Consider the following 17095-nt stretch of genomic DNA (forward strand, 5'->3'; position numbering starts at 1 on the left):
GCCAGACGTTATTGATTTTATGACGGAGGCTGCGGGCCGGATGGAAATTGACAACGGGCCGCATTTGGCCCCCGGGCCGGACTTTGGACATGTCTGCCATAGTCCATCCATCTGTGACCGCTTATCCTCACAAGAGTCACTGGCTTGCTGGTGCCTATCCCAGCAGTCTTTGAGCATAGGCAGGGGACACCCTGGACTGGCTGCCAGCCAATCGCAGGACACACAAAGACGAACAACCATTCATGCACCCAAACACACCTAAGGACAATTTAAAGGGTCCAATACATGTGTTTTTGGAATGTGGGAGGAAGCCAGAGTGTCCAGAGATAACCAGAGTAAGTACAGTAAATGAAATTCATCCATCCTTGCATCCATTTTCTACTGCTCATCTGGGGGTCAGGTAGTGGGGACAGAAGGGTACCTCCCCCCAGTCACTTTGTCCAACTCCTCCAAGGGAATTCCCAAGTGAGCTGAGCGACATAGTCTCTCCAGTGTGTCGTGGGTTATACCTGGGACCTCCTCCCAGTGGGACATGCCACACCAGGGAGGCATCCGTGAGGGATCCTAACCAGCTGTCTGAGCCACCTCAACCAGCTCCTCTCAATGCTGAAAAGCAGTGGATCAACTCTTGAAGCCCTCCCGGAGGACCGAGCTTCTCACCTTAAGTAAGCAAGAGCCTGGACACCCAGCGGAGGAAAACTAAATTCAGCCACTTTTATGCAGGATCTCGTTCTTTCAGTCACCACTCACAGGTCATGACCGTAGCTAAGAGCAGGAAGGAAGACTGACCGGTAAATAAATCGAGAGTTTCGCCTTTGAGTTTAGCTCCTTCTTTAACAGGACAAACCGGTACATAGTCCACATGACAGAGGATGCTGCACCAACCCGACTGTCAAGGAGTAGGTACTCTGACAACAGTCAGGATCCATCCCCCCTAGGTACCCTCTCATCCACAGCGGTCAAACCCAATGTACAGGCGATGAGCCAGGCTATAGTTTTTTAAGTATGCCCACACCTGCTCTGTGAATCTCTAAGAGCAACTTCAGATTGGAACAGAGAGGACTGGTACCAGAACCCAAGCTGTGTGTGGAGGCGAATCTATTCGGAACTTCTTGACCACATACACCAGCTTAGGCTCCTTCCCTGCCAGAGAGGTGACATTCTCAAGAGCTAGCTTCTGTAGCCAGGTATCGGTCCACCAAATTCTCCACCCTTGACCGCACCCAACCTATCTCTTCACCCAAACCCTTTGACCCCTCCCATTGGTGGTGAACCCATGGGAGGGGGGAACCTTGTTGCCTGTTCGGACTGTGTCCAGCCGGAACCCATGGGTGCAACCCTGGCCACCAGCCGCTCACCAGTGAGCCCCATCTCCAGGCCTGGCTGAAGGGTGAGAAACGCGATCCAATTATAGTATAGATCACAAGGGATCTATGAACCATGCTTAGTTTGGTCCCTCACCTATGACGTGTTTGTCATGGGTGACCCTATCAGGGACATAACAATCCAGACAACTTAGCTCCTAGGATCATTGGGACACACAAACACCTACACCATAGTTAAGGTGACGACTCACAGGGAGAGGAAATCGAAAAGAAAAAAAAAAACCTGGCAGTTGACATCTTCAAACACTTCAATGGCAGTCAAGCTTTTTATGTACCTTACCTGTAGAAAGCTAGTTGTAATGCCACCTGTATGAATGCATCGGGGCTCATCTTGTGGGCTTTTGCAACATTTTTTCCAAAGTGGGTGAACACAATAACCTTCATGTCCAGGTCCCCAGCCAGTCTGCAATGAAAGTAATGTGAGTCATTTATCCAAGTGACTAACTGAACAATACAAATACCATTACTGATTAGTAAATGGGAAAAGCAAGTGCTGACACGTTCATGGTCTGTTTGGCCTCCTCAATGGACTTCTTGATTTCAGGTGTGATGTTGAAGTTCAGCTTTTTGGGCATTGGCAAAGGCACTGTGGGAGAGTGGACCATCTCTGACTTCCTCCTGTTTTCACATGACACAAATCATAGGACCTGACACACTAAGATATCAAAATGCCAGTGCTAAATTGCACGTTGACTAACCGATTGCAGACGCTGTTGGTGGGCATGTCATGTATGTGTGATGTACGAGGATTGAATTCTTTTCCATCCTTTTAAGATTCCAAATAATGGACAATAGCATGTTCAGTCACGCTGTTGTCAATACAGAGAATGCAGTATTTGTGTTAAGGTGTTAGTCAATGCACTATTTGAAAGCGGGCTTAGGTCTTTCAATTAGGGGTGTTTGCATAAAATTTCTATTTCGATGATGCAGCCTAGATTACTGTCCAATGCTGATACAGTACCAGCAGGAATGATACCAGTACATGCTTTTATTTATTCTTTAGTATGTAATGTTAGAAAAGAATTGATCAAGTGATATGTTTCAAATAAAGAACAATAATTATCAACAGTATTTATGAGTAAAATACAGCCCATTTATTCCAAACATTTGGTTAAGTGAATTCATCCTCGTGAAATTGAATACAATTTAAACAAAATAAATGAAAAGACCCTGACAAATAACGCTCATACTGAAAATTTTGGATGTAGACTAATATAATCCGATACTGTGTTTTTGGCTGATATCAGACCACGAGGAGATAATATTGGATCAGCACACCCCTACTTTTAGTCATTCTGATGGTTTCACAAGGGACATTTAGGGAGAGTAAGCATAAAATGATGTTTGAAGAATTTGAAATAGGAATTTATACGAAACACAAACATTTTATCGATTAAACAAAAGAACACTATAGCTCCCATTATTTAAGGATGGGAATTAGGATGCATTGGCTCATCTCATTTGATATTGCCTTTAAAAATTGAGAAAAGTCCTTACCATTGTATTGTCGCAATGTGCTAAAGTGGCTCACTTACAAAATGGACAGTTTTGACATTTGTGATAGCGCATGACTTCTGTGACTAGGGATGCAAGAAAATCAGCATTCACAATTCATCTCAGGTTTCATAAATTACATTATAAATGCTAAATTCAGTTTATTTGCATAAGAATCAACAGAAAAAAAAACTAGCTGCAAATGACCACGAGGAGATAATATTGGATCAGCACACGCCTACTTTTAGTGATTCTGTTGGTTTTAGAAGGGACATTTAGGGAGAGTAAGCATAAAATGATGTTTGAATAATTTGAATTTGGAATTTATACGAAAGACAAACTTTTTATCGAGTTAAACAAAAGAACTCTATAGCTCCCATTATTTAAGCATGGGAATTAGGATGTATTGGCTCATCCCATTTGATATCGCCTTTAAAAATCGAGAGAAGTCATTACCATTGTATTGTCGCAATGTGCTAAAGTGGCTCACTTACAAAATGGACAGTTTTGACATTTGTGATAGACTTCTGTGACTAGGGATGCAAGAAAATCAGCCATCACAATTCATCTCAGGTTTCAGAATTTACATTATGTATGCTAAATTCAGTTTATTAAGAATCAACAGAAAAAACACTAGCTGCAAATATATGCTAAGTCAATCAACTTTCACATCTATCGATGCATGAGGGAACAAGTTGATGTCTGTTTTTGTATACACACATCTTCAGTAAACCAGGCCCATAGTGTTTTCTGTGGCAGTCAAGCTATACAAGATATAGCTTGCTGATTTACATATACTACTTGATATGCAACTACTTACGTGTATTCCACAACGTGGTCAATCAAGGCTACAATGGGTGGGCCCTCTGCTGGGGCATGCTCATAGTTGGCACCACATATCCCATCTTCCCCAATAATAAACTGTAAGAAAGTTTTGTATTTATTTTACAACTAACATCATTTGTGAGTGCAACATGTTAAACACACTTCCATGGAGGAAACCTTGTATACATACAGTTGAGGCTCTGTATACATACAGAGGCACACCTGCAGTGTTTTGTCAAACCAGCGGTTGCCACTGTTCCACAGACTCCCTCCTCCATGCAACATCTGCTCTGCCGCACAGCTGCGATAAGCATCCTCTGGCACTTGAGGCATTGGCCCGTCCAAACACAGCGTGAATATGCTTCTTTGAAGAGCCAACACAGATTCTTTGTTGGTCCGATCTAAACAAACAAATTGGTCACGAAATATAAGTTCCACCATTCCAGGGGGAAGACTTGACATTATTTCATGATTTGAAATCATCTGGGCAAATGTTTAGCATTTTATTATTATTATTATTATATATATATATATATATATATATATATATATATATATATATATATATATATATATATATATATATGAGATATATATATATATATATATGAGTATATATATATTATATATATATATATATATATATATATGAGATATATATATATATATATATGAGTATATATATATTATATATATATATATATATATATATATATATATATATATATGAGTATATATATATATATATATATATATATATATATATATATATATATATATATATATATATATATATATATATATACAGTCGTCCCCCCCACTTACGAACAAACCTTCCGTCTTACGAACAATACGACATGCCGGCCATTGTATTCGTATATTTATTTTCGCTTTGCTACGTCAACTAAATCAGATGTTGACGCTCATCACGGCAACTTTGAACGCTACTGCTCTTACAATGTCTCAGTCACTGTCTCAGTCACGGTGTCAGTCATGGAGTCAGTCACGGAGATGCTATTGGCCGGCGTCACGTCAATCACAGAAATGCCGATATGCTATTGGCCGAACGCCTTTATCTAGCTTGATGGCACAGCTGGTCGGGATGGAAGGAAGGAGAGAAAATGAGTGAAAAACGGAAGGAAGGAATGTTGTGAAGACTTTGCAAACTTTATCTGTTAGACATGGCTTCTAAAATTGCAAGTGGCGGTAAAGGAAGAAGTAAGAGGATGATGACAATAGAAACCAAGCAGGAGATAATAAAAAAATACGAAGGAGGCTCATGCATAGTTAACCTTGCTCGTGAGTTTGGACGGAACTGCTCGGCAATCTTCTAAGGCATAGGTGTCGAACTCCAGTCCTCGAGGGCCGACATCCTGCATTTTTTCCGGTTTTCTTTCCCCAATTCTTTCCCCCATTAGCTCATTAGCAAGCTCTGCAGGAGCTTCAAAATGATCCCAATCATTTGAATCAGGTGTTTTTGAGGGAAAAGGTTCGAAAACATGTAGGATATCGGCCCTTGAGGCCCGGAGTTCGACACATGTGTTCTAAGGGCAAGACTTTCCTTGCCGGGGGAAGGACCTCGCTCGACAACAAAATGGAGAGGCTTCTTCTATTATGGATTAACCCCTCCTTACCCACAGTTGCAGAATTACAACAATTTTTGTTGTCCACAAAAAACCTACTTATATATATAAATGTTGGGGTTCAACTACATTAACATGCTCATTGGGTCCTATTGTTCGATCCCACAATGCTATTGGCTCACACCTTTGTATATGAGGCGTGCCCCGAGATCAAGAAGTCACACAACCTCCAAATTTCCGATCGAGCATCATCCCTACAATTGCCTTGACAGGATTTATCCCATAGAAGTAAGTAAAATGCTTTTAAATATTTTTTTGTGTTTATTACAGTGTCTAGAACATGTAGATATGTAGCAATTATGGAAAATGTGCCTTGCAGTTTATTTAGAGCTTGTTTTGTGAGTGTTGCAATATTACAACATTGGGTGAATGTGGTAGCCAAAACACCCCTGTTTTGAGGGGAACTTCAGATATATATATATATATATATCTACATTATATATATATATATATATATATATATATATATATATATATATCTACATTATATATATATATATATATATATATATATATCTACATTATATATATATATATATATATATATATATATATATATATCTACATTATATATATATATATATATATATATATATATATCTACATTATATATATATATATATATATATATATATATATATATATATATATAGATATATAGATATATATATATATATATATATATATATATGTAGATATATATATATATATATATAATTTATATATATATAATATAAATATAATTAATGTAATGCAATGTCACGCTAAGGGATAAATGTAGTTGTGTGTTTATATATATATATATATATATATATATATATATATATATAACTTCAACTAAAATTTTCCCAATATAACTTTAAACACACAACTACATTTATCCCTTAGCGTGACATTGCATTACATTAATTATATTTATATTATATATATATAAATTATATATATATATATATATATATATCTACATATATATATATATATCTATATATCTATATATATATATATATATATATATATATATATATAATGTAGATATATATATATATATATATCTTTTAGTATATATATATATATATATATATATATATATATATATATATATATATGTAGATATATATATATATTTATATATATATATAATATATATATATATATATATATATATATATATATATAATTTATATATATATAATATAAATATAATTAATGTAATGCAATGTCACGCTAAGGGATAAATGTAGTTGTGTGTTTAAAGTTATATTGGGAAAATTTTAGTTGAAGTTCCCCTCAAAACAGGGGTGTTTTGGCTACCACATTCACCACATTCAGGATATATATATATATATATATATATATAGATATATATATATATATATATATATATATATATATATATATATATATATATATGTTAGATATACGCTGGGCCCCCGTGTTACGAACTTAATCCGTTCAGCAGCTATGCTCGTAACTCGAATTGCTCGTATGACGGGCAATCCAAACCTATGTTAATTAGTGAATGCGTGCAACGCGTGCAAAAACCTTAGGTAAAAACATCTTTACACACATTAAAAATTAGTAACATAATCTACTGTACAGTTAAACTAAATAACATAAATATACAAAGGAAAAATGACATTTACCTTTGGGGCGACGTGACTTGAGCTGGTTGGAGGCGGAGGGGAGCAGAGACCAACCCGCAGAATTTATTTATTTATTTTCTTAAACGAGAATTTTTCTCAAACGAGAACATATCACCGGCGATTTCCTTCTCTTTAATCCATAATAGAAGAAGCCTCTCCATTTTGTTGTTGACCGAGGTCCGTCCCCTGGCAAGGAAAGTCTTGCCCTTAGAAGATTGCCGAGCGGTTACGGCCATACTCACTAGCAAGGTTAACTATGTGTGCACCTCCTTCGTATTTTTTTATTATCTCCTGCTTCATTTCTATTGCCATCATCCTCTTAATTCTTCCTTTACCGCCACTTGCAATTTTAGAAGCCATGTCGAACAGATAAAGTTTGCAAAGTATTCACAACACACCGACCAGCTGTGCCATCAAGCTAGATGAAGGCGTTCGGCCAATAGCATATCGGCATTTCTGTGATTGATGTGACGCCGGCCAATAGCATATTGGCATCTCCGTGACTGAGACCGTGACTGTGACCTTAATCGACCAATAGCATATCGGCATCTACGTGACTGAGACCGTGACTGTGACCTTATAAGATCAATAGCATACCCGGCGTTTCCGTGACATGCGAGAATAGTTACTTTTGTTGATGCAGCAAAGCGAAAAAAAAAAGAGCGGATACAATTACCGGCATGTTGGATTGTCCGTTAGACGAAACGTTTGTGCGTAAGATGGGGACAAAAAATGCTGCGGTCCACGTTCGTCAGATGAAAAATACGTAAAACGGAGTTCGTAAACCGGGGACCCACTGTATTACACTTACCCTTGATGAGGTCAGCATAGGTCTTGCCCCAGATGTCACGATGTTGGGTTGTGAGGATACCCACAGGGTCCACATTGGTCTGTAAGGGGGAGCTGCAGATTCGATCAAGTTGAACACAGAGCTGTTCAGCTGTCAGTGGTGTTCCATCACTGTTATATACATCCAGCACAAAGAACTACATTCAAGAGAACAAAAGACACTGTCATGTACCAAATTAAAATACAGGCCCAAATTAAAAAGCCAACAATATTAACAAGGTTTCTTCTGATTGATGATGCCATAGACATGCTTCCTAATTTGACTCAATGTAACTGGATATTGCACTACATCATCAAATGATGATGTAATGCAACATTCGCAATTTGAGACACAATTGGTTGTTACCTGAGCCTGGAGTAAATGTGATGTCATTTTCAGTCGACAGCAAGGGGCAACATGTGTTTTTGAATATACAGTGGGCCCCCGGGTTACGAACTTAATCCGTTCAGCGGCTACGCTCGTATCTCGAATTGCTCGTATAGCGGGCAATCCAAACCCATGTTAATTCGTGAATGCGTGCAACGCGCGCAGAAGCCTTAGGTAAAATCATCACGCTGTATACGTATATTAATATTAAGTGACAATCTACTGTACAGTTGCATTAAATAACAAATACAAAGGAAAAATGACTTTTACCTTTGGAAAGACGTGACTTGTGCTGAGATAAGCATAGATGAGCAGAGATGAATGCTCGAAGTCGATACGGTAAATCAGATATGCTATTGGTCTTACAGTGTCACAGTAACTTTTTCAGTCAGGGTTTTCTCTACTTCCTTCCATCCCAACCAGCTGTGCCATCAAGCTAGATAAAGGCGTTCGGCCAATAGCATATCGGCACTTCTGTGATTGACGTGTGACGCCGGCCAATAGCATCTCCGTGAGTGAGACCGGGTGACCTTAATCGACCAATAGCATATTGGCGTCTCCTTGACTGACTGATAATTATCCACACTTTTTTTTTAAACGGTTGGAATGTATTGACATCTTATTGATTAAAACACATTTAAACCTGTGATGATTTTTTGTCCTGCAATCGGCACACTTAATTTCATGTCAGCTGTTTTTCCCGACGTGAATTGAGCTGGGTGGAGGCGGAGGGGAGGTTGTGTGTGTTGTATTAACTAGGCACCACACTTATGGCTTGTTCGAGCGTCAGTTCACTGTTGGTTTCATCTCACAGAATTGCAACAATAGCGCTATCCCAAAGTGTGTCCAAAGTGTGTCGGGAGGTTGCCGACTAACATGACATGCAGTTTGATCAAGCAACCATTATATAGCACTGAAATACCACCCGTAACAGGGTGCAGAGATCAACGTCTTGAGTTAATACGGCAACGCATATAGGCTATTGGTCTTACAGTGTTACAGTAACTCTTTCAGTCATGGTGCAAATCACGGAGATACTAAAACATCATCCTCTTATTTCTTCCTTTACCGCTGCTAGTAATTTTAGAAGCTATGTCTAACAGATAAAGTTTGCAAAGTCTTCAAAACATTCCGTTTTTCACTCATTTTCGCTACTTCCTTCCATCCTGTCCCATCAAGCTAGATAAAGGCGTTCGGCCAATAGCATATCGGCATTTCTGTGATTGACGTGTGACGCCGGCCAATAGCATCTCCGTGAGTGAGACCGGGTGACCTTAATCGACCAATAGCATATTGGCGTCTCCTTGACTGACTGATAATTATTCGCACTTTTTTTTAAACGGTTGGAATGTATTGACAATTAATTAAAAAAAACACACATTTAAACCAATGACAATTCTTTGTCCTGCAATCGGCACATTTAATTTCATGTCAGCTGTTTTTCCCTTTAGCTGTACAAACACTACACTTAAATGGTAATATATTTAGACACCGTGAGTGAGACAGTCAGTGTGAGGTTGTAAGACCAATAGCGTTCACGTTACCGCCACAAGTATCTGTTAATGATTGAAGATGACGAAACTGCTGAATATGTTGACGCAGTCAGGCGAGAACATTTCTACATACTCAATGGCTGGTTTGTCGGAATGCTCGTAAGGCGAGAGGTTTGCTCGTAAGCGGAGGACAAAAATCTCCCTGATCCACGCTCGTAAGGCGAATTGTTCGCAAATCAGGGTGCTCGTAAGCCGGGGGCTGACTGTATTAATTGTACATGAGTAATAGTTCAGCTATCTATTAATTAAAGACAAAATATTACATTTGTACTGATTAGAATAGCTAAATATTTTTAATATCCTTTTAATAGTTGAGTCAAATCAGTCAAGAAGAAGGATGCCAGATAGTAAACCAGATTGGTGCTTCTTACCTGAAAATTATGGACAACAGAGATGTGTTTTGGAGGCCTGGAGCTTTCTGCATGGTTCAACACAGCATCCCTTTTCACACCAGGGATACGACAGGATGACAGCACTTTGTAGTACTGATTCATACACAGTGGCTTCCCTCCCAGGTACTCCACAGGTAAGGTCTCACTGCAGTAGTACAACAGTGCTTGTTGACAACATTTGTGACAAGGCGTATATAAGGAGTAGGCATATCAACGAACTAATTAAGGCAACGCAATCCATTTCTAGAGCAGCTTATCCTCACTAGGGTTGTAGGCTTGCTGATGCCTATCCCAGCTGTCTATGGGCAGTAGGCAGGGGACACCCTGAATTGGTTGAGAGCCAATCGAAAGACGACCAACCATTCATGCACCCAATCATATCTATGGACAATATAGGGTCCAATACACCTGCCATGCATGTTTTTTGGAGAGCGGGAGAAAGCTGCAGTGCCCAGAGAGAACATGCAAACTCAACACAGGAAGGCCAGAACAAGGTGAATTTGAAATCGGGACCATGAACTGTGAGGTGGACGTGCAAACCACTCTTCCACCGAGCCGCCCAAAGGTAACACCAATTAACATTTAATCGTATGAATAATTTAAGCATTTTTAATGAGGGTTTGACTATTTTGATAAGATAACCTAACCGGGGGCGGCCATGGCTAAGGGAGTAGAGGGGATCGTCCAGTAACCGAAGGGTCGGCTGTTCGATCCCCGCTATGTCAGAGTCACATGCTGTTGTGTCCTTGGGCAAGACACTTCACCCTTTCCTCCAGTGTTTGGTTGGCTGTCCCAGGACAACTGAGGCTATGCAACGTAGTTTACCACCACTGGTCTTATACTGTGATAGTGCTGTGCTTTGTAAAGCGCCTTGGGTTTCGTGAAAGGCACTATATAAATGTAAGCAATATTATTGTTATAATTATTAACCATTAAATGTTATTGTCAAGTTGGTTCACATGCTCTATAATATCAACAACATTGAGATTTTGATTTGTTGAAGCAGTGTAGTAGTAAAACAAAACCCCCAAAACACCCTGAAACAGAATTCAAAACAAGAGATACTTCATACACGTGCTCACTTGTCAATCATTGTCTTGAAATCCAAAACACCTGCAATCAGTTTGGCAGCAAACCTGTATACCGAAAATAAATAACATGACATGACCAGTTATTCCATAGGACTTTGTGTATATATCTTTACACATGAAACATTTAAAAATCAAGTTTCTAACTACGGCAGAACATGATAAATTATAGTGAACCCCTTTTGTCACAAACCATTTTAAACCAAAATTGTACTTAAAGTGACAATGTGTAATGTATTTTGTCAGTTATTCATTCATAAAAACCACTACAAATTTCAATAACGTGTAAATAAGAGTGTTCTAGCTAACAATCCTATATATATATATATATATATATATATATATATATATATATATATATATATATATATATATATATAAAATCGTAGGTCTAGTAATAGCTATTTAAATGACATGGGAGCGCCACTCAGATGGGGCAGTTATGTTTCTTTTAGCCACGGAAAGCCAATCATAAATAAAAGGGGGGTCGGGGGTGCGTCTCCACACAGCACAAATTTCACGATGGGGTACAACGATCGGTTTGGGGTTAGAATGACTTGCTGTTCTATGAATTTGAGTTCACGAACCAAACACAAACTAACATGCCAGTAAAGACATTGCAATACAACAAAGATTTACGTTACCCTGTGGTTTCCTTGTATTGCGAACGGCCCATAGCATGTGTTGTATTGTTGCCTTTTGTTAATGCTCGTGTGCCAGGATTGCTGTCCTGCATTCTATTTAACTGGTAAGAGTTGTGTTTTCATTTAGAAAAAGTATGAAAATGTTGGATGTTGGCTATGGAGTCCGTGCTGTACAGCGCTTGTGTCAGTGTCTGTGCTGATGGACTTTCCACCTGGCCTCTGTTATGTCTGCAGAAGCCCGGTTAACTAACTGGTATTGACACATTTGCTCAAGATTTGTAGAGTTACCCACTATTGTGCAGTGAAACCAACGGTGAATTTTATTTTGTATTTGGTTGGTCTCTCGCTCGCTTGGCTTATACTGTACTTCGAAAGTATGATCTCTCTGTGAGACCGTAGTGCACATGCTGCATTCAAGTATGGTATCACCGGTCAACGGCAACTCTTAATTCTACATAATGTGGTTTTAGGAAACAAACCGCAACCTGCAGTTGGTTGAATGGCATTTCAACTATTGGTTTTCATAATTATTTATTTTAGGTATGAAACTATGTATCACTCATTCATTGCCCCTAACAGCTATTGACATAAAAACTAATATATCTGAGCTGACAGTGAATGAATTAAGAATAGTACGAGACTAAACTAGAGCTATTTGTGTCACAAGGACACTCAAACAAAATAAGCATAGCCTCCAGGCAAGAGTGAAGACATTTTCTTTTGTATGTTCTGTTTCTGAGTCTGAAAACAATTGGTCAAGACAGATGGCTGCCCTACTGTGCCGGAGGTTTCTACCCTTCCTGTGTATGGAGTAAGATTGCTGTCAAAAAGACGTATGCGTATTGACAATGATCTTACTCCGTGCCAGTGGCAGTAAGGGATGCATGTACAGTCTGTGTAACAAAACGACTGCATAACACTGAGAACATTTTTAAGTATGTATGACAATCATATCTCTGTTACAATTGATAGCATGATTCTGTCATCATGTTTTAAGATGTGTAATCACCTTATTTGTCCCTGTTTATCATTGAAGTTCATTCGAGGCAAAACCAACCCTGGACTTGAATGGATCACCACAGGCAAACGATAGTCAAGGTAAGCAACCTGCACCCACCATTCTGACAACTACAAAGACATAAACATCATCAATAAAACTGGCAAATTAGGTATTTTGCCAGGGTTTTTTTTAATTGTTTAATTGTTTGTAGACGCTCACCCAATTTTCTGTATTTTGCGCTCTCCTTTCGAGGCCTCTCTGTAGTTTTTCACCAACTCCTCCGGGTTTCTGAAAGTCATACACTAGCTCCTTTGTGAGCATCAGCTCATCCACCTCCACAATGGGCTCCAGGGCTGTGATGTAGCGCTCACAGGTCTTCTGCAGGGAGGGGACAGGCAAACTGGGCAACCCCTTCTGGTGGGTCAAGTATCTTCCAGTGATGCGCATTGCAGAAACTGGTTTTACCAAGTGACAGGCCTTGACCAAGCCACCAGGTTTCACCATCCTTACTTTTACCTAGGAGATTAAATAAGACAAAATTTAAATAATTAGTTTACTTTGTCATGTCAGTTTCAGTACATTCACTTCCATTCCCATAAACAATTACAGATGTATATGTTTAAAAAAAAAAAAACAAGGGAAAAAGCCAACTTTAGATGTCATGGTCTGATTTGCATTGCTCCAGACACAATATTTTATTGATATTCACATCTGCAGGCTGGTGTGCAAAGTACACTGAAATATTTCTTTCGATATCTTCTCAACACGATTCTTCCCACTTCTTACCCAGTGTCAACTGGCACACAATAGAAAATGTATGACACTGCAATACTCACCTTTCGCAATCGGAATATTACGATACACAGAGATTTAAAATGCCCTATGTGACATATATTTTTAAGTATGGTGAACATAAAATGGGACACCGCAGTTATGCCCATAATTCATTTCTTACAAGTCTAATTTTTCATTATCAATTTTTCAATTAAATATAAACAAGTACATTGGTAGCTTTTAGGTACATATTTTTCCAAGAACAGAACTGTGAAGTATAATTGTGTCCTCTAGGTGGCAAGCTGCACTTAAAATAAAAAAAGGGTGACTAAGAGACGTGTGCTGTATTACATAAATATCGTCAAACAAAAAAGGACACAACGTTTCCTTGTTTCCTCGGTTTTATATTAATATGACAAGGTCTAGGTTTTTTGACGATTGTGTGCTGATGATTCTGTCTCATAAACTGTCCGAATGCGAAAACAACCACAAATGAAGCGTTTGTGGCCGTTAACAAAAATGTATCTTTTATCTTGTATATTATTTTTGATGAGATTTTATATTTTGTGTTATGCTTGTTCTCCCTCTCATATCCACAAAAAAATCGCTTCTGAATACTAAGAACGACATAAACAGAAAAGCATTGCTTTTAATGGTTTCAATTAGTATTTAGTTTTAAGTTTCAAACAAACAAAAACACGAATAACCTTTTACCCAGTTACCGGGGCTAACGTGCTAACAGCGATTCTTAAGAATACACAAATATAAACTACCACAATTGATTCAAACTAATCGTCGAACACCAGCTATTATGTTATCTGTGCCACAAAAGATCGTTATGATCATTGCGAGCTGTGTAACGTGTTAAGGCTAATCTAAAGGTCAATGTCTCACCATTCTGCTGCAAATGCCCCACATTCTGAGGATGAGAAAAACGCCCCCTGAGTTAGTTTTGACAGTGACGCCCGATGTGCAACAAAAAGAAAAAATGACAAAAAGTATTCTATGTACGTTGCGCCCATCAACAGACAATACATTCAGGAGTTTGTGTGCGTGTGGAAGCGTACATCCCACACGTGACAGATGGGACGAGTGCCGACCGAAATGCAGAATGAAACAGGAAATCGAAAGTTTTGTACAATAACAACGGAAATTGCCAATTTGGAGCGATGTGATTTTGATTTTTTGAAGCATCCCTTGTCACTTTCCACTGGTGCACCATTAACACTGCTTGTATTTATTTTACGTTGTGTGTAATTTTTTTACAACGAATGGTAAAATCTACACGTGTAAAATACACATATGGCAGTAATAATAATAATAATAATAATAATAATAATAATACTAATAATAATAATAATAATAAACAAAATCGGTCAAAAAAGTTTGTTTTGTATCCGTATAGAAATCCAACAAGGTCGGCGGTAGTGAGCCATAGCTCCACTAATTCCATCCCCCTATAACCCGCAAAGAAGACCGACGGCTTCGACATGGCGGAACCAGAGCACCCGGCAGGTAAACTTAACTCAATATTTTCAATGTCATCTTTTTTTCATTTCTTCTCTTGTGTCTTCAACATGTAGCCATATTTCAATGTATACAGGGCGTTCACAATGCATATCAACGTGCAACCGTTAAATCGTATAAATGTCATAATCGCAGTTCTTGGGGAGTCTAACTAACAACAACACTACTACTAACAACTACTAACAATACTTGGTTCCCCCCATTATACACGTGAAAACGTGTCACCCATTTATACGAAGTGGATCCGTGCCGTAAATGTTTAGTTACCAGATTCAACAACTCTGCAAAATCCATGGTATAAGAGAGGAATAATTTTTGAAATGTTTCGACTTTATACTGTTACATTTTAATCATTACAGTATTTAATTATGCTGTGGAGAATCTCCAGGCGTACACAAGGATAACATGCAAATACGGCATAGAAAGGTCAGTCCTGATATTCAAATTCAGACTTCAGTGAGGCAGATGTGCCAGATTTAGTGTGATTATCATTATATGTATACACAGACACACACACACACACATATGTATGTATGTGTGTATATATATATATATATATATATATATATATATATATATATATATATATACAGTCGGCCCCCGGCTTACGAACACCCTGATTTACGAACAATTCGCCTTACGAGCGTGGATCACGGAGATTTTTGTCCCCCACTTACGAACAATCCTTTCGCCTTACGAGCAATCCGACATGCCGGCCATTAAGTATGTGAATATGTTTCTCGTTTAACTGGGTCAACAAAATCAGCAGATGCGTCATTTAAACCTTCAGTAGATACTTGTGGCAGTAACGTGAACGCTATTGGTCTTACAACGTCACAGTGACTGTCTCAGTCACGGTGTGTAAATATATTACCATTTAAGTGTAGTGTTTGTACAGCTAAAGGGAAAAACAGCTGACATGAAATTAAATGTGCAGATTGCAGGACAAAGAATTGTCATTGGTTTAAATGTGTTTTTTTTTTTTAATTAATTGTCAATACATTCCAACCGTTTAAAAAAAGTGCGAATAAGTATCAGTCAGTCACGGAGATGCCAATATGATATTGGTCGATTAAGGTCACCCGGTCTCACTCACGGAGATGCTATTGGCCGGCGTCACACGTCAATCACAGAAGTGCCGATATGCTATTGGCCGAACGCCTTTATCTAGCTTGATGGCACAGCTGGTTGGGATGGAAGGAAGGAGAGAAAATGAGTGAAAAACGGAAGGGAGGAATGTTGTGAAGACTTTGCAAACTTTATCTGTTAGACATAGCTTCCAAAATTACTAGCAGCGGTAAAGGAAGAAATAAGAGGATGATGTTTTAGTATCTCCGTGATTAGCACCCTGACTGAAAGAGTTACTGTGACACTGTAAGACCAATAGCATATCTACTTCGCCGTGTTGATTTTGAGCGATGGTCTCTGCTCCCCTCCGCTTCCACCCAGCTCAAGTCACGTCATTCCAAAGGTAAAAGTCATTTTTCCTTTGTACTTATTATTTAATGCAAATTTACAGTAGATTATGTCACTCAATTTTAATATATGTGTACAGTCGTGGTGTTTTTACCTAGGGCTTTTGCGCGCGTTGCACGCATTCACGAATTAACATGGGTTTGGATTGCCCGTTATACGAGCAGTTCGAGATACGAGCGTACCTGCTGAACGGATTAAGTTCGTAACCCGGGGGCCCACTGTATATATTTATATATATATATATATATATATATATATATATATATATATATATATATATATATATATGTATGTGTGTGTGTGTGTGTGTGTGTGTGTGTGTATGTATGTATGTATGTATGTATGTATGTATGTATGTATGTATGTATGTGTATATATATATATATATATGTATATATATATGTATGTATATATATATGTATGTATATATATATA

General features: G+C 38.4%; 2 protein-coding genes across 5 annotated transcripts in view; one reads left to right on the top strand and one right to left on the bottom strand.

Annotated features, from left to right (window-relative positions):
- crata (carnitine O-acetyltransferase a) overlaps window positions 1-14761 on the bottom strand; it is a 37136-nt gene extending 22375 nt beyond the window's left edge. Inside the window, exons 1-10 of the mRNA XM_088435749.1 lie at window positions 14552-14761; window positions 13103-13399; window positions 12893-13011; window positions 11234-11287; window positions 10131-10296; window positions 7802-7976; window positions 3927-4105; window positions 3700-3800; window positions 1884-2003; window positions 1666-1788 (exon numbers count right to left, since the gene is read on the bottom strand). Coding sequence (XP_088291875.1) covers window positions 1666-1788; window positions 1884-2003; window positions 3700-3800; window positions 3927-4105; window positions 7802-7976; window positions 10131-10296; window positions 11234-11287; window positions 12893-13011; window positions 13103-13399; window positions 14552-14575 — 1358 coding nt within the window. The 5' untranslated portion in view covers window positions 14576-14761. The remainder of the gene's footprint in view (window positions 1-1665; window positions 1789-1883; window positions 2004-3699; window positions 3801-3926; window positions 4106-7801; window positions 7977-10130; window positions 10297-11233; window positions 11288-12892; window positions 13012-13102; window positions 13400-14551) is intronic.
- A 334-nt stretch (window positions 14762-15095) lies between these two features.
- Window positions 15096-17095, top strand: part of ptpa (protein phosphatase 2 phosphatase activator) — a 47447-nt gene continuing 45447 nt past the window's right edge. For 3 of the 4 annotated variants that reach the window (XR_015868045.1, XM_088435750.1, XM_088435752.1), the window contains exon 1: window positions 15096-15172. Coding sequence is in view for 3 of the 4 variants with exons in the window: in XM_088435750.1 (XP_088291876.1) it covers window positions 15148-15172 (25 nt within the window). In the remaining variant the exon portion in view is untranslated. The remainder of the gene's footprint in view (window positions 15173-17095) is intronic. The other variant, XM_088435751.1, reaches the window with a different exon arrangement.

The sequence above is a fragment of the Hippichthys cyanospilos genome, chromosome 15 (assembly GCF_059441005.1).
Source record: "Hippichthys cyanospilos isolate Australia breed blue-spotted pipefish chromosome 15, RoL_Hcya_1.0, whole genome shotgun sequence".
NCBI classification, from domain to species: domain Eukaryota; kingdom Metazoa; phylum Chordata; class Actinopteri; order Syngnathiformes; family Syngnathidae; genus Hippichthys; species Hippichthys cyanospilos.